Source organism: Larimichthys crocea, unplaced genomic scaffold, assembly GCF_000972845.2.
Source record: "Larimichthys crocea isolate SSNF unplaced genomic scaffold, L_crocea_2.0 scaffold724, whole genome shotgun sequence".
NCBI lineage: Eukaryota > Metazoa > Chordata > Actinopteri > Sciaenidae > Larimichthys > Larimichthys crocea.
The window spans coordinates 1,405-22,929 of NW_020859554.1; the positions used below are offsets into that span (position 1 = coordinate 1,405).

At 42.2% G+C, this 21,525-nt stretch overlaps 1 protein-coding gene and 1 long non-coding RNA gene across 5 annotated transcripts in view; one reads left to right on the top strand and one right to left on the bottom strand.

Moving 5' to 3' along the window:
* Window positions 1-2,026: 2,026 nt before the first annotated feature.
* LOC113745396 (uncharacterized) lies at window positions 2,027-4,697 on the bottom strand. Its single transcript, XR_003462129.1, has 3 exons — window positions 4,597-4,697; window positions 2,267-2,412; window positions 2,027-2,120 (listed from the first exon to the last, which is right to left on the bottom strand). It is a non-coding gene; the product is annotated as an uncharacterized LOC113745396 (long non-coding RNA).
* Window positions 4,698-7,945: 3,248 nt separating this feature from the next.
* The window catches only part of cep85l (centrosomal protein 85L), a 50,866-nt gene continuing 37,286 nt past the window's right edge, over window positions 7,946-21,525 (top strand). For 3 of the 4 annotated variants that reach the window (XM_027276939.1, XM_027276940.1, XM_027276938.1), the window contains exons 1-2: window positions 7,946-8,370; window positions 10,649-10,810. In XM_027276939.1, the coding sequence (XP_027132740.1) occupies window positions 8,322-8,370; window positions 10,649-10,810 (211 nt within the window). In that variant the 5' untranslated portion in view covers window positions 7,946-8,321. The remainder of the gene's footprint in view (window positions 8,371-10,648; window positions 10,811-21,525) is intronic. The other variant, XM_027276937.1, reaches the window with a different exon arrangement.

Sequence of the window (21,525 nt, forward strand, 5' to 3'; positions counted from 1 at the left end):
GCGTCAATAAATAATACGCAATAAGACATCAGAGGCTCCTGAACACTTTCTTCACTGCTGACCTCACATTGACCTTTGACTTCAGCATTCTCCACAACACCTGCAAATGACAATGAATACACATGAATGATAAAATGACCACAGTAGCAGATATGGTAGTATAATGACAGTAAATATGTAGTGTGGACGTCGTTTCAGGAATCACAGCAGCAGCCCACGACCACGAGAACCTGCTGGATGACAGAGCACAGAAACTCGGGAGATGCGTTGGTAGTAACATGACATTGAATGAGACATGTCCACAGTGAGAGGAGAGAGGAGAGAGAGAGGAGACGGGATGAGAGAGAGAGCAGAAAGAGAGAGAGAGAGAGAGAGAGAGGGTTTTCGGTAAGGGAAATGTGACTGCATCTTCAACCAATACGTGCCTGGCTAGGCATACACCCTGGAGGAGGGGGAGTCCCCCGGCAGTCTACTAATCCTATGGCAGCATAATAAGGGATGACCTGAGCCAGCCCTAACTATAAGCTTATCAAAAAGGAAAGTCTTAAGTCTACTGCACATTATTTTAGTTGGTGTGTCTCTCTCCATTGTTCATGTCTCTGTCCTGGAATGAGCTCTGTGGCTGAGGGAGGGAAGCATGTCCTTTACCTATCCATGACTACTACAGTTTTAGTCTTAAAGGACTGTTCCCGCTTGAGTATTCACATGCTGTCTTTAGTTGAACTGTTTTCCACTCCAGAGGGAAGATCTTGTCCCACTTTACTTTGAGCTTGTGGTCTTGGGTTCAGTTGTGCTGGTGAAAGAGAATCAATTGAGGTATAGCCAGGGTTGAGGGGGCCACAGTGGACTTGGTGTGGCTTGATTGGATAGTGCTGGATCACTGATATAAGTGCTTGGTTTTAATGGTGGGGCTTTAGTCTCATCACCTGTGTTCACTCTAATCCTTTGTTCTGTTGATTAAAGTTTGCCCCTGTCCTTTATTCCATTTACAGGTTTTCCTTGTGCCGATTTGTCTGTTCAAAAGAAAAATCATCCTTATCCAACCCTTTTGATGGAAAACAAATACCATCCTCAGACCTACTGTCTCCCCATTCACTGAAATAGCTCAACTGTTTTCTCCTTTTTCCCACCTTCAGACAGAATTTGGTTTTCGTTCTGTCTTTTCTTTGTCAGGGGGCTATCTGAGTCATCTTGAATAATTTGCTTCTCTTTACTTATTCTACTTTCTGTGTTGGTGTGAAAATCTCTAACTGAGTGGGTTACATCCATTTGGATCTCTGCTCTGACATCTGAGCAGACATTAAGGTCCTGGTTGTGGACTGAAGGTTTCATTTTCCTTGGTTTGAATACAAAACCAGATAACTTTGCATGCAATTCTTTACTTGTTTCAGCTTAGCTGCTACCTTTTCCCTTAGCACAGCAACAATGTTCTTCTTCTTCTCTGTCTCAGTCTGGTCCCTCTCGTCTTTCTTTCTCTTTGCCCTTAACTGAGAACAGGTTATCCTGAACTATGTTATTTTGTGCCCAGTTCTTACCTGGTGATGCTGTGCTGGCCGTGTGGGATTCTGAAGTTGTTCTCAAATATCAGTAAACATGTTTACCTACACTGTCTCTAGACACCACCCTCTCTCCGTGTCGTCCTCCTTTCTCCATTCTCACATTGCTGATGAATCAGCTTCCTGAGTCTTCGATCTCTTAGGTTCTTAGAAACTTTCTGAACACACACCGTGAAGACTCTGGATGTTTTCTGCCTTTCTGTCTCTCTCAGATTGCTCCATCTCCTCTTGGGTTATGAAGCTATTTTTCTTGTTTGTTATTTTTCTCTCAATTTTTTGTTTTTCTGAATTTAGAATGTCCTCAGTTTGACAGCTTGACTGTGTAGTAGTTACTGAGGATATTTCTGACCAACTCAGGTTTTGTTTCTATTTTCCTGAGTTACTGTAATTGTAGGCCTGGCATGGCATCGGTGTGTAGATGTAGTGATGAGAGTAAACCAGTTCAAGCCATTACTCTTGCAGTTTGCTAATTCATGGTGGTGTGTTCTGTGGATGGAGTTGGCGTCTCTGAGTTGATGCTGGTCATCAGTTGTTGGGGAGTCCTCTGAGGTGTTGCTCTTTAGCCTATTGAAAAAAAAAACAGGTGAAATCTATGGTGGTAAAAAGCTATAGAAACCCTGATCTATCTGCCAGAGGGAACTCTCTAAACTTAAATACAACAGTAGAACTTTAACTGGTCTCAATAAGGAAAAAAGCAGCTAGTTACTCACCTGGTCAGCCTGTCCATCTCCTTCTGAAGGAGCAATGGCAGGTTCAGTCCTTCCAGCAGTATCTGACACTAAGTTTGATACTCCTTATCAGGGTCAGCAGGGAATGAGGTGAGTAATGCATTTACATTTCCCAGAAGAGCACCGCCCTAAAAGAATCAAATCAAATCAATTTTATTTGTATAGCCCAAAGTCACAAAGTACATTTGCCTCAGAGGGCTTTACAATCTGTACAGGGAGTGACACCCTCTGTCCTTAGACCCTCGGTCTTGGAAGAGTCCATCATATAGTTACAGACTGCTGTTGGATCAAAGGCTGCAACAGGATCACAGGCTGCAGTATCAATGTCCAAAGGATCACAATCATTACGCTCATTGAATGTTTTTCACTTTTTTCTACATTGTAGATGAACACTAAGGCGTAAGTAAAAGATGTTGAAAATGAAATTGGTTTTATATTTTTGATTTTTTTTCTTTGATGACAGCTCTGCACACTCTTCATTCTCTCAGTCAGCTTCATGAAGTCGTCACTTGGAGCGATTATCAGCTCATACACAGTAGGCCTGTGTTGAAAAAAATCGATTTTCCGATTCTGAATCGTTTTCTATTAATTCCTTAAGATCGATTCGTACATCCAAAGATCGAAAAATTTAAATTAAAATAATTTAAAATTTGAATACTTTTTCCACTGGTTAACTTTAACCCCACGAGTCGCGTCATTGAATTGAAACAGGCGTGCACCGTGTTTAAACTACACTACGGCGTCTCACACATGCGAGGCGCGTTCAATGGCCGTCGGAATGACTATGATGCGTTCACAAACGTGGGAAAATGGAAATTCACCGGAATATAATAAAACTACAGACAAAGAACACTCAAGGAAAAACTCTACAACTACCAGCCACTTCTGTACGTTCTCTTAAAATAATGAGGCAATTGGGGTTACATTTGCAAGATATGGGCCTTGTATCCGTTGTTGAAAATTAGGGCTTCAGGCGACCAAAAAAATGGTTTTAATAACACTAACCCGAATCGAGATCGGATCGATTCTCAGTCTTGAGAATCGGAATCGAATCGATTCTTGGAATTTGAATCGATACCCAGCCCTAATACACAGTATACTGAGCACTTGTTGCTCCTTTTCCCTCACTCTGCAGTCCAACTCGTCCAAACCATTTCAGTTGGGTTTAGGTTGGATGATTGTGGAGGTCAGGTCATCTGATGCTGCATTCATCACTCTCCTTCCTGGTCAGAACAGCTCTTACAGAGAATGGAGATGTAATTTGGGATACTGTTGAATCTTCTCATGCTGGCCTTGAAATTCTGAAGGCCTTTCCTGGTGCGATCCTCATCAGAGCCAGTTTCATCAATAAACCTTTCAGCATAAGACATCTTTCTCTCTACTGTCTGAAGTGACCATGACAAAATTCTGCACTACAATGACCTCATGAAGCTGACTGGAAGATGGCCAAAAGTGTGCAAAGCTGTCAATAAAGAAAAAGAATGTAAAATATAAAGCATATCTTGGTTTATTTACCACATAATTCCACGTGTGTTATTTAATAGTTTTAGTTTCTTCAGTGTCCATATAGAAAGTAAAACAAATACAAAGAAAAAACAATAATGAAAGGCTCCAAACATTAGACTGGTACTGTATATGTCCCTCCCAATCAATCAATCAATCAATCAATCAATCAATCTATCTATCTATCTATCTATCTATCTATCTATATCTATCTATCTATCTATCTGTCTATCTGTCTGTCTGTCTGTCTGTCTGTCTGTCTGTCTGTCTGTCTGTCTGTCTCTTGAGGGTGTGACCACAACTGGCTGTAATGTAGCTATACCTAGTTACTGTTCAGCTTGTAAAGACATATTGTCAGACATAGTTGGTGGAGCCACCACAGGCTGGGTGAAGCTTTCCTGTGGGGTCGCTGCAGCAAGCACGCAGTGCCCTGCAACACCCCCTTACAAAATCTAATGGCTGTTCTCTTTTCTGCCACCAGGAGCTCCTTATCACTACTATTGTGGTTGAAGTAATGCTCTGGAGTGTTGCATACACTGTGGTGCTTCATCTATGCTGCACCAGGTTTTCAGAAAATATTAAAACATACATAAACAATCTTTTTCATGCTTAAACTTTGTAGTATTTAGTTGCACTAAAGCAAAGTGGTATGTTTAGCTGTCTTGAACAACATTGCTACTGTGTTGTTGTTTTAGGAAAGTGGCTGAAAAATGTTACATAATGCACAAAACAAAGGAAAAGACATGGGTAAAATCATATTAGTGATCAATATTCCTGGAGCAAAACAATGTCATTTTGTTTCTCCTTACCTGCATGGAGCACTCCATTACAGAGACAGCCATGACAGCATCCTCTGTAGTCACGGTCGCTCTATACATGTGCCTGGCATGGGCTGGAAGGTTAGGAACAGTTCTGGTCAGTTCTGTGGGTTTCAGCCTTTTCTACACAATTCAATTTACTTTCATTTTTGTTATGTTTTTCCCAAGAAAAAGGCTTATTAAAAGTACTTATATGTCTCACAAGTGTTCTCATGTGTCCCAAATCAACAACGTTGTCCACAGTGTAGCCATGCATGTTGCCAAAGGAACTAATGAATACAAAAAAGGAGAAATGGAACACCCACTTTCCCGGGTGGCAGGCCACATAAGCACTTCACCACAGTGCAGGCCTCCCGTACTCTGCCACCACGGGGGGGGGCACATTGCCTCCGGTGGCAGCAGTAGCTGTGACAGCTGGTGATTAGGGGTGGCACGGTACACAAAAGTCACGGTTCAGACCTTACGGTTCGGTACATTTTCGGTACAGTGCAGGAAAAAAAAACATAACCAAAAAGGCTATCCTCAAAGGCTGTTTTATTGTGCAAAATCTCAAGCTGAGGTAGCTGCAATTCCTGAAGTAAAACAACAGAACACAAAGTTTCCAGACTGGTATCATTGTTAATTTTCACCCATTTTTCAATTTTGGTCTTAGTCTTGTTTAAAAGTTCATTCTTAGTCTAGTCACGTTTAGTCTTCACAAATAGTTTTGTGTTCGTCATCTTTTAGTCGACTAAAAGTCTCAAATTTTGTCTAGTTTTAGTCAAACGTGAAGACAGGGTGTTTGAGTCCAGGTTGCCTTAAAACTAGTGTAGGCTTTTTCTATTTTCTCTTCATGAGATTTTTTTGTTTACTATTTCCAGTTCACGTGTTCCATAGCTAACACATTGATTAAATGTCGGGATTGAATGGAAGGAAGAGCATCTTCAATGCAACTGGTGGCGCGTCGGTTGAATACACACGAATGGCACTTGAGTTCATTGTTTAATCTACTAAGACAGGTAACACCCATATGACATTGTGCTGTCATCTTCTACATGCAATTGTTAAATTTTCATATAAAATAAATTGATTTATGCCAGTGCATCTACTAAATGTTCAAATTAAGATGAGTCCATCACTGTTAGTGTTTAGCACAGATGGGGAAGCTAGACTCATTCTTGACTGTTACTGCCATATGCGCACAGTTTAATAACGTCAGGCTGCAAACGGTGTTTCGGGCTCTAAATCAAAATCAAATCAAAATCAATTTTATTTGTATAGCCCAAAGTCACAAAGTACATTTGCCTCAGAGGGCTTTACAATCTTATACAGGGAGTGACACCCGCTGTCCTTACCCTCGTTCGAGTGAGGAAAAACTTGCCCACAAAAAACCTTTAACAGGGAAAAAAGGTGGAAGAAAACTCAGGAAGACCACAGAGGAGGATCCCCTTCCCGGACGGACAGACTGCAATGGATGTCACGTGTACAACAAATCAACACAACATATTGGACCATTACCAATGATGACCAAATGGACAATGAATCGAACAATAATGATAATGGATAGAGATGTAGTTCTTTAGATGGATACCCTGCCTCGCTCAGCTCCACCGTAAAGAATCTTGGAGAATCTTTGATCAGGATTTGTCCTTTAACGTCCACATAAAACAAATTTCAACGACTGCATTTTTCAACTCTAGAACACTGCGCTCTCAGGACGCTGGGTTCCTTGTGGTTCCTATAGTTTCCAAAAGTAGATTGGGAGCCAGAGCTTTCAGCTATCAGGCTCCTCTTCTGTGGAACAAACTACCATTCTGGGTTCGGGAGGCAGACGCGGTCAATACCTTTAAGAGTAGACCTAAGACTTTTTGATAGAGTTTATAGTTAGGGCTGGCTCAGGTCATCCCTTAGTTATGCTGCTATAAACTGCTAGGGGACATGTAGTCACATCACCCTTTACTTAAAAAACACGCTACTCAAACCTTCTTTCTCTCTAAACATGAATTAGCATCTCTATGGCAGTGTAAAAAAAATCTCACTATAGAAAAGAAACCAGCAGAATCTATGACTGAGGTGGTGTGTTGGACTATGTAACATATTGGAGTCAAGGAGGAGCCATCTTTAATCAGACTGAACAGTTACTTGCGCAGCTTCAACATACCATATACCAGTACAGTATCTTGTTGTAACCGTAGAGCACCACCTAGTGGTGACTCCAGTACTACAACATAATACATGACAGACTACGTTAGATTTAAGTGGTGAAACTAATAAAGTGTCCATTGTTTGTATATTCTTGCAGACTCAAGTCAAAATTTCCACTGTATGCTCCTCTGAAAGGTTAAGTTGAGGGTGTGTTCACTCAAACCAGTGGTCTTGACTCTTTCCCTCTAACACAATACAGCTGTCACTGCTATGGGGGGAGCTAGAAGGAGCTAGAGTTGACTGCAAACTGGCTGCATGGACTATAAACTACCTCACAAACAGACCACAGTATGTCTTCATGACTGGATCCCATAGGGTATGGTCCTCTCCTTTTCCCTTCATCCTGTACACATCAGACATCAAAGACAACACTGATAGCTGTCACTTCCAGAAGTTCTCTGATGATGCAGCCATCGTTGGATGTGTATCAGAAAGAAATGAGTAGTACAGGTGAGTCATCACAGACTTCGTTGAATGGTGTGATCTCAACCACCTCCACACCAGCACTAGCAAGACAAAGGAGATGGTGAAAAAGACACCTCTGAGCACATTGGTGAACATCCAGCGATTGGATTTCGAGATGGTGGGAGCATCTCTGGGTGTTCACCTCAACAATAAACTGGACTGGTCAGACAACACAGACATCCTGTACAAGAAGGGCCAAAGCTGTCACTGTGGAAACTGAGGTGCTTTGGAAATATTCTATCCATTCATATCCTGTCCATTACAGAAAAAGGTGTCTACCCTTATATAATAAAAATGTGTTCTTCATAACAATGGGCTGAGCTTATTTCTTTGCTTATGTGTGCATATTTATGTGAATGTTTTAACAGAAGACAGCATTATTGATTGGATGTGAGTAACCACAGGGCTCTGGGGCTCATGTCTCCAACATAGGTAACTTTGACCTCTGAAACTGTCATAATAATATTATTTTAAGCTTATAGCTTTCTGTGTCATTGTGCTAAGGAAGTGTCCTCAAAAGAAATATTGAGCAAATTTGAATAAGTATAAAGGTTCAGCCTGTAACTTTAAGGGTGAAAAACTAAACAACAGCGACACGACAGAAGGATGTAGGAATGCAGCTGCAACTGTATCAACCCCTTTTATTGTGTGCTTCAGAATCAAACAGGACAGGTTGTACTGCAGTGTGACGCCTGGAGGAGTCTGTGAGCCTGTACCGTAACTGCATGAATAGACGACCTCTGCAAGAAAAGGCCCACTGCAAGACAAACGCCTGCGCGCCTTCTCACCGTGTCGTGCTGGCAGTACTTCGGCTGAGCTGCGGAAGAGTTTGGTGTGATCACTTCCACCCAGAGGATGAAGACCAGGATCAGGCTTTACAGGAACAATACCGTTACTAAAAGTGTTTTGGAGAGCGGGCTAACAATGCTTTGGATTCTTTGTACGCTGCGTTCATGAACATGTATCATGAAGGAGGAGCCGTGTTCTCACGCCGTGTTCTTTCTCTTTGCCCTTTTGTCTGATCGAGCCGTTTCTGCTACTCTACTATAAAAGCACAAGAATCCAGAATGTGGTACAGAAGCGACTTTGAAGATGGATACGAGTCGAATAAAGCAGGTGAGATAACGCTGTTTGTGAAGGCCATGGACAGCTCGGACATCCTGCTGCTCTCAGACTGTGCTACAAGGAAGAAATTTGTCTTTGTCTTAGTTTATGCATCTCTCTCTCTCTCGCTCTCTCTCTCAGTAAATATGTTTGATCATCAGCTTTCATAGGCCATAGATCATCGGAACATGTGTTCTGCACTTTGTAGTCTGAGGTGGCGTTTGCTTTGGAAGGACATGATGAGTGCACAAACCGTTCATTCTCCTACCTACGTGATTTATGGTATAAGGTGTGTGTGAGCAGACGTAAGTCTGTATGAGCGTGTTTTGTTTTGTGAACTTCACAGTATCTGATCGAAATGGATCGACAGTACGACATGAGCAATGAGGTGACTGACAGGACAATCATCAGAGTCCTCATGAAGTTACAAGAATGTGAGAAATAATAAGCACCAGTACTCACTCTTGTAGTGAACACTTGCCCGGGTTATCCAACTTAATTAACGTCCAGTTTTTGAAATAGACTCTTGTTCAGTTATTTCACTTAAAAATGCACTGAAAATAGTGAAAATGCTTCTTCAAAGTGGACAGCAGACCTCATCACATATGAGCCAAAATAAGACAGGGTGTTCAACAGAGTCATTCAGTCATATTGCAGTCATATTGTGTTGGTGGAGCCAAAAAATGATGAAATTAACCAACAAATCTGTTGTCGATTACAATAATAATGATAATTTGCCCAAGTTTTTTTATAATAATAATAATAATAATAATAATATAATATAACAATCATGTAAACAAAGAATGAGACACAGGTTCAGCAAGGTGATGAGAGAGACTAAATGACTACTCCAGCATTAGTTGTCAACACCAACCAGAAGCGTAAAAGCCCCCACTTCATTAACGACCTGCTGCGGCCAACGACCTGAATGAGTTTACTGCCACTTTGAAAGACAAAGGGGAAGTCCTGAAACCGCCCCCACAATACCCCCTAACAGCTCCCTCAGCTCAGCAGGGGCCTAGGCTCCTCCACAAATGCCCACTTTAAAGGTCCTAAAGACTTAAGACCCATTGCCCTGTCCTCAGTCAGTGGCTGGAAAGACAAGGGCGTGGTGCTGGAACTGGACTCATCTGTAGGAAGACATACAGATGGAGGGAGGCAGACATTAAACATCTAGTGGGCATCAAATGAACAAATCCCTCACCTTTTCTCTATGCAGAGGTAGTTGCAACATTCATGTAGTTGCTGTAGGTCAGTTTCTCAGAAGTGGGCCTCTGCTCAGCTCCAGGGAGATATTCAATTTTTCAATTCAATTTTATTTTTATATTTAATTTTACAGATCTAGACCGTCCTCTGTATAATATTATTTACAGAGACCAACAGTTCCACTAGAGACACAGTTGCACAGCAGCAGCAAATCATCAACTAACTATAAACTGTAATGGAGATATGGTAGCAATAATGACAGTAATAATATGTGTAGTGGACGTCGTGCAGGACTACAGCAGCAGCCAAGATCCTTGAGAACCTGCTGGAACCTCCTCATCACCTCCTGGACCCCCTGCAGTTTGCCTACAGAACCAACAGGTGAATGCACATGAAGCTGGAGAAACATGTCTTTGACTCTGAGACCATCATCACTGGATCCCCCAGGGCTGCATTCTTTCTCCTCTTCTCTTCTCCTTGTACACTTGCTAGTACTTAGCTGCACCTCCAGTCATCAGTTAGTCAAGCCCCTGAAGTTCATGGACGACACCACCCTCATTGGACTCAACTCCAACGGGGATGAGTCTGCCTACAGGAAGATGATTGGCCATCTGGTGACATGGTGTAGCCAGAGCAACTTGGAGCTCAGTGCTGTAAAGACAGTGGAGGTGGTTTTGGCTACAACCTTGCATCTCTTCAGGACCTGTATTCCTCCAGGACTCTGAGGCATGCAGGAAAGACTGTGGCTGACCCCCCCCCCATGTATATGAATGCTTAGCTCCTAAAACTGATGAGTAGTTGGCACTATGCCATCAGTGTATGATTATGGGTGAATGAGATACTGTATGTAGTGTAAACCATTGCGATATAAATACAGTCCGTTTACCATTTACATTAACACACAGCTTGTATTTATCACCCTTTGGACTACTACATTTTGTTAAGTATCTTGCAAATTTAAAATGATCTGTGAACCATTGCATGTTACCTGGCAAATACTTTGCACATTCCTGCACAAACTAAACATATCCTTTAGTCTATGTTTTATTTTGTAACTTCTTGTCTTTTATTGTTGTTGTTTTAGGCTCATGTGGCAATGGCTCTCCAGGATGTCTTCTTGGCCATGAGTCAACCTGTCACAGCAACCCTCCTGGCCCTGGGGACAGTATTTGTGGTGGGCGCCGACACAGCACCGTGTCTGACAGTGGTGACACTGGTATTGGCACTTGCTCTGACAGTGTGGAAGGTAGGATGTCCTGCCTATTTACTGTGCATTGTTAGTCTCTCTCATAAAGATGGGTTCACTGTCAGTAGTGGTACAGAGTTGAGATATGATTCATAGTATAATAATTAACATTTCCAGAAAATACAAGTGCAACCCAAATGCACTAACCCAAATGAAAAGTGTCTAACATCAAAGCCCCACCAGTTTGTTCTCCATGCCATTTGCTCATATTTGGTATTTTTTTCTTGGTTTAGGTGCTTCAAAATATGTAAATATGCTACATAGTTAATTTGTTTCTTTTTTTGCTTGTCAGTTGCGAGTGGTCAGGAGGCAACTTGACAAGAAACACTCTTGAAACACTCAAGCGCGACGAACGGTGTGTTTATTAAAAAGCATACAAAAACTATCACTTTCCAATAATAAGAGCAATACAAATTCCAACAACCCAATAATCTCCAACTCTCATCCAATATTCCATAATACTCTCAACAATTCAACAACTGATCCGATTTCCTTTTATACAAATTCTAACGGTCACATGACTAATTAGATTAAACCTTTCATAGATTCTTACATATTTACATAAATAATAACAAATCATAAATATGATAGAAATCATAAAAATGCCCATATACCATTATCAAACACCCAAAAATAAATGAGAACATACACAGAAATATTCTGCAGACAGTTTCTTAAAAATTATTTATTTATTATTATTTTATATTACTTATTCCTCCCTCACTGGGGAAATTCTTTTTTCACTCTATTTTTTATTTACCATGATTTAACCCGGACACACCACATGCAGTACAACTCGGCATAACATGCAAATGAGAGGGGATGTGGAGTGATGTGGCAGCAGCCAGACCAGTGCCCCAGTGGCAGTTGGGGTGGCTTGCTCAAGGGGGTGAACTGGCACCTTCTCAGCTACCACGTCCACCTTCCATATTTTTGGTCCATGTGGGGGTTGAAACTGGCCACCCTCTGGTGCCAAGCCAAATCCCTATGGGACGGAGTACTGCCCCCCCCCCCCCCCCCCCCTATCAATAATATTTACACTATTGTTATCATTGCCATCATTGCTCAATTATGCACTATCTCTTATACTGTCTGATTAAAAAATTTGACAAGTTTATGAAATTAGGTGTGAAAATCAGGTAAAACTAGAAAATTCTAAAGAAATTTTGATGTGCGTGATCTGGCCCGTCGCCCCCATACATTATTATATAGCATGTCCTTGCTCTGCTGTCCTCTTGTCTTTTTGTCTTTCTCTCTCGTGTCTGTCGTCCTGCCTTTCACATTCAATTCAATTCAGCTTTATTGGCATGGTAAACCAGTGTTACATTGCACCAAGCGTGTAACAACAAAAGCACAGATAAATGTTTACATAAAATACAGGAATATAAATAAAATAAATTTGGGCTACAGAGCCACCTGATTAAAAGCCCGCATACTCTAATTTAGAAAGAAAATCAATGTTGTACTTTGTACAAGCGGATTTTAGCCGCAGGTATCCCAGTCGATATGAAAAATTGCTCAAAAACTCATTCCTTCTTTCATTATATGTTTTATTACTGTAAGAAAGAGCTATGACAGCGGGTGACAAGCGGGACAGGTAAGGGAAAACATCCTCTCTTTCACTGTATGTTTGTACAGAGAACTTAAATCCAAATTTATCCACATGTAAGGATTTTTAACTTTTAAAATTCATTCGCTTAGTAACATAAACAAATATATTGTAAATGCTTTTTTCTAACTGTGTCTGTAACGCAGCTACCGTGAAATATACGTTTGTATCAGCAACAAACAAATTACGTTGCTTATGCTTTTTTACTCAACAATGAACATGAAAGTGCATGACAGAATTCCAGTATCTCCTCAGGATCTCCTCCCTTACTGCATCACTCTCTTCCTTTTCGATGTCACTTGATGCCGCCCCATCCTCTCATCCACGCAGTAGTCCAGCCTTCGGATCCGTTGGTGATGGTTATGTTTTGACACAGCCCACACATTAGGCTCCACTGCAGACTTGTTTAAGAGCTCTTCGCATGCGGCCTGTTTTGGTGAAAGATTTTCGTCATCTGTCATCCAAGCCTCCCACTCTCGCGCAGTGCCACTTTAAATGCTGGGTTCACGTGATGTCCAGTGGCTGGAGATATAGTGGTACCCCCAGGATTCACAGCTGGAATTGTGTCTTCAACCACCAGAGTGATCGCTTTAACTTAAAGGCCGCATCATATGCTTTTCTTCGAGTATTTTCCACTGTTGATGGGGTAGTGAATGACTGATATTACATAGTTGTGATAGTACGCTTGATAGTACGCTTTTTTGGCGCCACGAAAAAAACACGGACTGATCCATACATTTCATTGGACCTCGTCTGGACCTCTCATCCATTTTTTGGTCTACTGTTGCTAGGCAAACTGTTTTTGGAAAAAGTAAAAAGTAGCGGCGTATAGTCCGGAATTCGTTGGTAATAAAATAATAATAATATAATAATAATACTAAATAATATATAATTAATAATAATAGGAGTTTTGGATGGGTTAGTGTCTCAAAGTCCTCCTGCTGCGTTTGTAATTTGTGGAAGTATGTGTCTTAATGTCCTGGATATGTTGGCAGTGGTTAAGAAATGCAGCTCAATCTCCACCTCGTGTTGGTGTGCATGGGGTGCACAGTCTGTCTTCTCCCTTGGGGCAGGCCACGTCTGTCGTGTCGGCCTGTCTCTACGGGCCAGGCTGTCTGTTTCTGAGTCTGTACATAGCTAACGTTTTCCTCAGTCTGGGGTCTGGTCACAGTCCAAGCCTCAGACTAATCTGCCATGGAGTATTTTCTGTTATGGCCAACTAGCACTGGAGTTTGCTTGGGTTTTGGTGCAGATGCTCCACTAGTTGATTAATTGTTCTTTTCTTATCTGATTTGGTTGCGGCTGGATTGTGTGCGGGCGGTCTTGGTGCCTGTGTGTTGCACTGAGCGGTGACCAGCTCTGGCTGAGGGGATCCACCCTTCTTTTGCTCTCTCTCCTCTTGGCATTGCAGGGCCTTGTGTGGTAGTGGCTTGGGCTCGCTGGCTTGAGGGTTTGGTATTGATGGCTCTTTTTGTATCCGAATTAAAGGGGAAAATTGTTCCTAATTCAGCTCGCACATCCATTCTACTGGGGCGTGTTCCTTTGGAACTCTGAGAATGCTCTATCCAGATCTCAGTATGTAGGCTTCCCATTGGGTGTTTGTCCCATTTTCAAAAGTTTTGATTTATAAGAGGGCCCCATACTTCCTACATACGTAAAATAAAATAGGTTCAATTATAGAGTGGCTATTTTGAGCCAGATTCTAACGGGTATATCACATCACTGAGGACTTCTTAAGGCGGAAAAAGCTTCTTCCCTTGTCTCTGAGTTTCATTAATGGCCAGATTAAAATTTCCTGTGGAGCTAATTTTTGAGTCCTAAATATGTGTAGTTATGTGTGTGTTCAATGTCAGCGGAGCCCAGTAAGAACTTTAGTTTGGGTTTCCCTGACATCTGGGTCGTTTCTGGAAACCATAATCCTCGTCTTCTCTAGGTTCAAACTGTCAGGGCCCAGGTCTCACAGAAGTTTTGCAGATGATCTAGTTTATCTCTTTAGATGGAGCTAACAGTATTAGATCATCTGCAAAGAGTAGGCATTTAATATCTGTGTCAGAGAGAGTGAGGCCAGGGATATCCGACTGTTACACGTGGATTTTAATTCATCAATATAAATGTTAAACAGGGTGGGGATGAGACTGTAGCCCTGTTTCACCCCTCTGCTTTGGAGGAAGAAATCTGTTTCCAGTTGTTGATCTTCACAGCCCATTTATTATTTATGTAACATTGTTTTAATTATGTCATGATTTTCCCCCCTATACCTTTTCAATTAACTTAGGAACAGACCACTATGCCAGATTGAGTCGAATGCTTTTTTGAAGTCTACAAAACAAGAGAAAATTGTTCTTGTTGATGAAACATGTTGTTAATGAGAGTGTGAAGGGTATAGATGTGGTCAGCAGTTCGGTGTCGTGTGGGTTAAATCCCATTTGGCTCTACGCAACGTTCTGTTCGCTGAGGATCAGTCTGCAGTCGGCTGTTTAGGATGCTGCAGAATACCTTCCCCGGTTGCTGCTGACACATAAGCCTCTGTAATTGTTTGGGTCAAATTTATTTCCATTTTTTTACAGATTGGTGTTATGATTCCTTTGCTCAGATGTCAGGGAAATACCCAATGTTGGAGGACCAAGGTTGAAAATTTCAAAATGCCAATGTTGAATTTCTTTGCGTTAAATTTCAGCATTTCATTTAAAATGCCATCGGACCACTGGCCTTCCTTGATGTAGGGCCTTGATTTTATTTAGTAGCTCCTTTTCAGTAATTGATAATCTAAAGGTTCTGGTTGTCTTTAACGACTGATTCTAGAGTTTGTAATTTGTTCAGGAGCTCATTTTGGCCGAATTCAGTGTAATAGTACTAACAGGTTTTCACAAGTGTTGTTCCAATTTCACCATTTTGAATCAGCCAATTCTTCTTTGTGTGGTGTGCTCGATGTTGCATTTTTTCCAGAAATCATTTGAGTCAATGGATTTTATTCCTTTCTCTCACTGTCTGTCTGTCTGTCTGTCTGTCTGTCTGTCTGTCTGTCTTTCTCTCACTGTCTGTCTGTCTTTCTCTCACTGTCTGTCTCTCACTGTCTGTCTGCCTGCCTTTCTCTCACTGTCTGTCTGTCTGCCTTTCTCTCACTATCTGTCTGTCTTTCTCTCACTGTCTGTCTGCCTTTCTCTCTCTCTCTCTGTCTGTCTGTCTGTCTGCCTTTCTCTCACTTTCGGTCTCTTTCTGGGGAGCAAGAACTGTGGGGGTTGTGCCAAATAAAACAACTAAAGTACAAAAAAAAGGGCCTAGCTCAACCGTATCTGGCAGCAACGAAAAAGCAATCTCTTGTCTACCAAAATCTCTGAAAAGAATAAAAATACACTAGAGGCAACAACCCATAACCTAGTGTGATAACAATTAATTTCTGTGTGCACGAATGTATGGGGTACCCCAGCCTTACCTCAGTTCTATCCCCCACCACAAACCTTCATAGAACATCAGTAAGTCATCGAGAGAGAGAGAGAGAGAGAGAGAGAGAGAGAGAGAGAGAGAGAGAGAGAGAGAGAGACTTTTAAAAGGTGTCCTCTGTCTCTGATTGGACGAGTGACCAAGTGAACCAATCTCCAGCTCTTCTGGCAGCCAATCCTCCCCTTCTCACCTGAAGGACAAAGGGAGGAAGGAGAGAGAGGAACACAAACCTATACACGTAACACTCCCACCCATTCGAGTCCAACCAAAGGTTTGGACAATCAACTAACCCTGCCTATAATGCACGAGACAAGGCGTTGGCGAGTACATTTTCAGCCCCCTTTTTATGAGCAATCTCCAGGTTGTAGTTCTGAACGATCAAAGACCAACGCATTAGCCAATGGTTACTGTTGTACATCCTGGAGAGGAAGACTAAAGGGTTGTGATCAGTGAAAACCCTTATAGGTTTAACACTGGAGGCAAAATAGACTTCGAAATGCTGCAAAGCATGTAACAATGCAAGAGTTTCTTTTTCAATCGTGGAGTACCTCAGTTGATGTTTGTCAAACTTCCTTGAAAAGTAGGCTACAGGATGGTCGATGCCCTAGAGATCTTTCTGTAGGAGTACAGCCATTGCTGTGATTTACGCGTCCGCAGGGTGCACCTAGCCTCGACCAATCTGGTGACCAAGATACAAGATAGAACCTCTTCCAAATTCACATTTAGAAAGGTTGAGAGTTAGTGAGGCATCAGCTAGATGTTTGAAAACGTCCCTCAAGGTAGCCATGTGAGAGTTCCAGTCATCAGAATATACAACAATGTCATCCAAATATGCCTTACAGTGTGGAACATCACCCAGCACCTTGTTTACTAGTCTCTGAAAAGTAGCAGGCGAATTACAGAGACCAAAGGGCATTACCGTATACTGAAGGAAATTGTCCGGTGTGACAAAAGCTGAGATTTCAGAGGCACGCGGTGTTAACGGAACCTGCCAGTAGCCTTTTAGCATGTCAAATTTGCTGAAATACACTGCTCGACCAACCTCATCAATACAGTCTTCAATAAGTGGCAATGGGTGTGCATCAGGGACAGTCACAGAGTTTACTTTACGAAAGTCAGTACAGAACCTTGGACTGCCATCCGACTTCTCATCCAGCACACATGGGGAGCTCCATGGACTGGAGCTGGGCACAGCGAATCCATGTTCCACCAGGTAGTCCACCTCCTTCCTCATGCACTCCCCCTTCGCAGGATTAACCCGATAGGCATGCTGTTTGATGGGTCCTGGGTTAGTTAAGACAATGTCATGTGTAATGACAGTAGTCTGAGAGGGAATATCAAGTAACAAGTAAGGAAAGCCAGAAATTAGGTTCTCAACATCACCACGATGGTCATCAGGAAGGTGAGACAAAAAGTGAGACAAATTGGACAGTAGCTCCAAATTCTTCAGTCTTACCCCCTGTGGTGAGGCGCTATGCATAACCAACCCACCCTCTTCAGCAGAGCTCACTGTTGAGAAAACAGATACTGGTGACACAACATCCTTTACTTCTGGAACTTCAGACGTTCCACTTCCATCTCCTGGTGTAAAGTATGGATTCATCGTGTTTACACAGCACAATCTGTTTCTGCGTCTGTGGCCGGGAGTTTGAATGATAAAGTTAGTGTCACTGACTTTCTTCTCCACAACATATGGACCGGAAAATTTCACAGATAGAGTAGAACCAGAGATAGGAGAAAGAATCACAACCTTTTAACCAGGTTGAAACGAGTGGGCCACGGCTTTCTGGTCATAGTGTTGCTTCATTTTTACCTGAGAGGAGGATAGAGACTCCTTGGTCAAAGAGCAGGTGCTGTAAAGACTAGCTCTGAGTTTCATCACATACTCAGGGATGCTATGAACTTTCTTCCCTTCTGGCAAGAGAAGTTGTTCCTTTAGAATTTTTAAGGGGCCACGAACCTCATGTCCAAACACCAGTTCAGCAGGACTAAATCCGAGTGACTCCTGTACAGCTTCACGGGCAGCAAACAAAACAAATGGCACAGCTTCATCCCAGTCCTTTCGAGACTCAAAACAGTGTTTCCTGAGCATGGACTTCAGGGTCTGATGAAACCTTTCTAGTGCCCCCTGGCTTTCAGGATGATATGGGCTTGAAGTCACATGCTTAATACCTAAGGTTTTCAGTACTTGGGATCGATATGCCACTGGGACCACAATTTGATAAGTTGCATTCCAGTCTCCAACATCCAAGACATCACCACTCCAACGGTGAATCAGCAATCCATGGTCCATGAGGTAGGCCACTTTCTTTTTCTTTGCCTCTTCAACACTAAGGACAGAAGACAAACAGCTTTTTAGTGTTTTATCACTCTGTTGGACTGCAATAAACTCGTCTCTTGTGGCCGGCAGCTCCACTGCCTCTGTACTTGAGATACCGGATTGCTCATGATTAAGCTTCAACACTGACGGATTTTCAAACTCTAGAGTTTTTGTATCAGCTGGCTGATCTACAAAGAAGAAGTCGCACAGGCCAGATCCATATCTCCTTGTCTGAGCCCTTGTGACTGCACAAGCCGGAAAAATCTCAGGAGATTCTTGACTGTCACCAGCAGTGTTGGTTGCAACAGGGACATCCACTATCACTGGAGTTGGACTCACTTTTCCCTCAGCAATATCATTACAAAAGAGGAAATCAACACCAGCAACAGGCAAGTCAGGGAGAACTGCAACGTCGAACTCATATTCCTCGAAGTACTGGTCGAGGTGGTGGAGTTGAAGCCATATTTGACTCAAGTCTATTAATAAATCCTAAACCTAAAGTAAATTATAATTCATTTGAAAGTCTTGTTCTTAGCCTTACTTACCCAACCTGGAAAACATTGCAGCCAATTTTATTTGTTACAGTATATCAGCTCCTGGTCCTTATTCTGAATTTTTATCTGAATTTGCAGAATTTGCATCTGGTTTGATCCTTAAAACAGATAAAGTAATTATTGTAGGTGATTTTAATATTCATGTGGACAACCACAATGATAGTCACATCTACTGCTTTTTTCTCTTTATTAGATTCAATCAGCTTCTGTCAGAGTGTAAATAAACCGACTCATTGTCTGAACCACACTCTTGATCTTGTTCTCTTATATGGCATTGAAATTGATCATCTAATTGTCTTTCCACAGAATCCTCTTCTGTCTGACCATTTTTTAATAACCTTTGAGTTCATACTACCGGACTATAAGCCTTTGTGCAGAAACTCCTACAGCAGATGTTTATCTGATATTGCTGTAGCCAAATTTAAGGAAGTGATTCCTTCAGTATTGAATTCAATGCCATGTCTCAATGTAACAGAGGACTTGTCTGCTTCCTTTAGCCCCTCACAAACAGATCATCTTGTTAGGAGGTTAGCACCATGGTATAGCCAGCAGACTCGTAAATTAAAACAAGAGACATGTAAATCTGAACGCAAATGGCGTGCCGCTAAACTGGAAGAATCTCATCTAGTCTGGCAAGATAATCTCAAAACATACAGGAAGGCTCTCCGTAATGCCAGAGCAGCCTTCTACTCTTCATTAATTGAGGAGAATAAGAACAACCCCAGGTTTCTCTTCAGCACTGTAGCCAGGCTAACAGAGAATCACAGCTCTACTGAACCATCTATTCCTTTAGGTCTAAGTAGCAATGACTTCATGAGCTTCTTTAATGATAAAATTATAACTATTAGAGACAAAATCCATCACCTCTTGCCCTCAACAGGCATTGATCTGCATTCTGATACAGCAAGTTTGGAAACAGCTGTAAAACATGATATGTATTTAGACTCTTTTTCTCCCATCAACCTTCAACAGATAACTTTAATAATTTCTTCATCTAAGCCGTCACCCTGTCTCTTAGACCTCATTACAACCAGACTGCTCAAGGGATATGTACTACAGTCCATTAAATTGTAATGCTGTAATTAAACCTCTTCTTAAAAAGCCCACTCTAGACCCAGAGGTCTTAGCCAACTACAGACCGATATCAAACCTTCCCTTTCTGTCTAAGATACTTGAGAAAGCTGTAGCTAATCAGCTGTGTGACTTTCTCCATAACAATAGTCTATTTGAGGATTTTCAGTCAGGATTTAGAGTGCATCATAGCACAGAGACCGCATTAGTCAAAGTTACAAATGACCTCCTAATGGCATCAGACAAAGGACTCATCTCTGTACTTGTCCTGTCAGATCTTAGTGCTGCATTTGACACCATTGACCATCAAATTCTTTTACAGAGGCTGGAACATCAAATTGGCATCAAAGGAACCGCCCTAAGCTGGTTTAAGTTTTATTTCTTAGATCGATCTCAGTTTGTTCACGTCAATGATGAATCCTCCATGCATATCAAAGTTTGTCATGGAGTTCCACAAGGTTATGTACTAGGACCACTTCTATTCAGTTATATGGTTCCTTATGGAATATTACAGGCATCACTAATTTTCATTGTTATACCGATGACACCGAATTATATTTATTGATCAAGCCTGATGAAACCAATCAATTAACTGAACTCGAGGCATGCCTTAAGGATATAAAAAGTTGGATGATCTACAATTTTCTGATGTTAAATTCAAACAAAACAGCTCCACCGTAAAGAATCTTGGAGTTGTTTTTGATCAGGATTTGTCCTTTAACGTCCACATAAAACAGGAGGACTCCATTCTTCCACTTACGTAACATTGCAGAAATCAGATACATCTTATCTGAAGCAGATGCAGAAAAACTAGTCCATGCATCTGTTACTTCTAGGTTGGACTATTGTAACTCTTTGTTATCAGCCTGCTCCAATAAGTCTCTTAGGACTTTGCAGCTAATCAAATCAAATCAATTTTATTTGTATAGCCCAAAGTCACAAAGTACATTTGCCTCAGAGGGCTTTACAATCTGTACAGGGAGTGACACCCTCTGTCCTTAGACCCTCGGTTCGAGTGAGGAAAAACTTGCCCACAAAAAATTCTTTAACAGGGAAAAAAGGTGGAAGAAACCTCAGGAAGAGCCACAGAGGAGGGATCCCTCTCCCAGGACGGACAGACGTGCAATGGATGTCAGATGTACAGGACAAATCAACACAAACATATTGTACAATCATAACTAAAAGAGCTCATAGTACCTTACTACTCCTCTAGACGCTTTCAAGATGCTGGGTTCCTTGTGGTTCCTATAGTTTCCAAAAGTAGATTGGGAGCCAGAGCTTTCAGCTACCGTGATTCCGTCGACAAATTATCGATCCAGGACTTTAATGATCAGACAAAGCCACCGCCACCTGTTCTGGCCTCCGTACCCTCTCACTTATGGCGTCTTCCTGGTCGGTTGCCACGCAACACCGGTCGCAGAAGACGAGGAAAGAGAGGTGGAGTGATATGCCGGCTGAAAGCTCACCTGGCCTCGTCCTCCACGTACAATGCTCGCCATCCGCTGTTTGGTCTCTCCAGTGATTACGCCGGATACGACATCCGAGGCTCCGTGGACTACTCCTACCGATGGCTGCTGCCAGCCGTACCGGAGGCCGGGTGCCCACCTCCCTGCCGCCGACCCGCAAGGATCCGTAGATGGGGCCGCGCGCTGGAGAATCTCCGTCCGGTTAACCGGGCCTCCCAACAGACGGACCGGCATCTGGTTCTCATGGCTCTCAT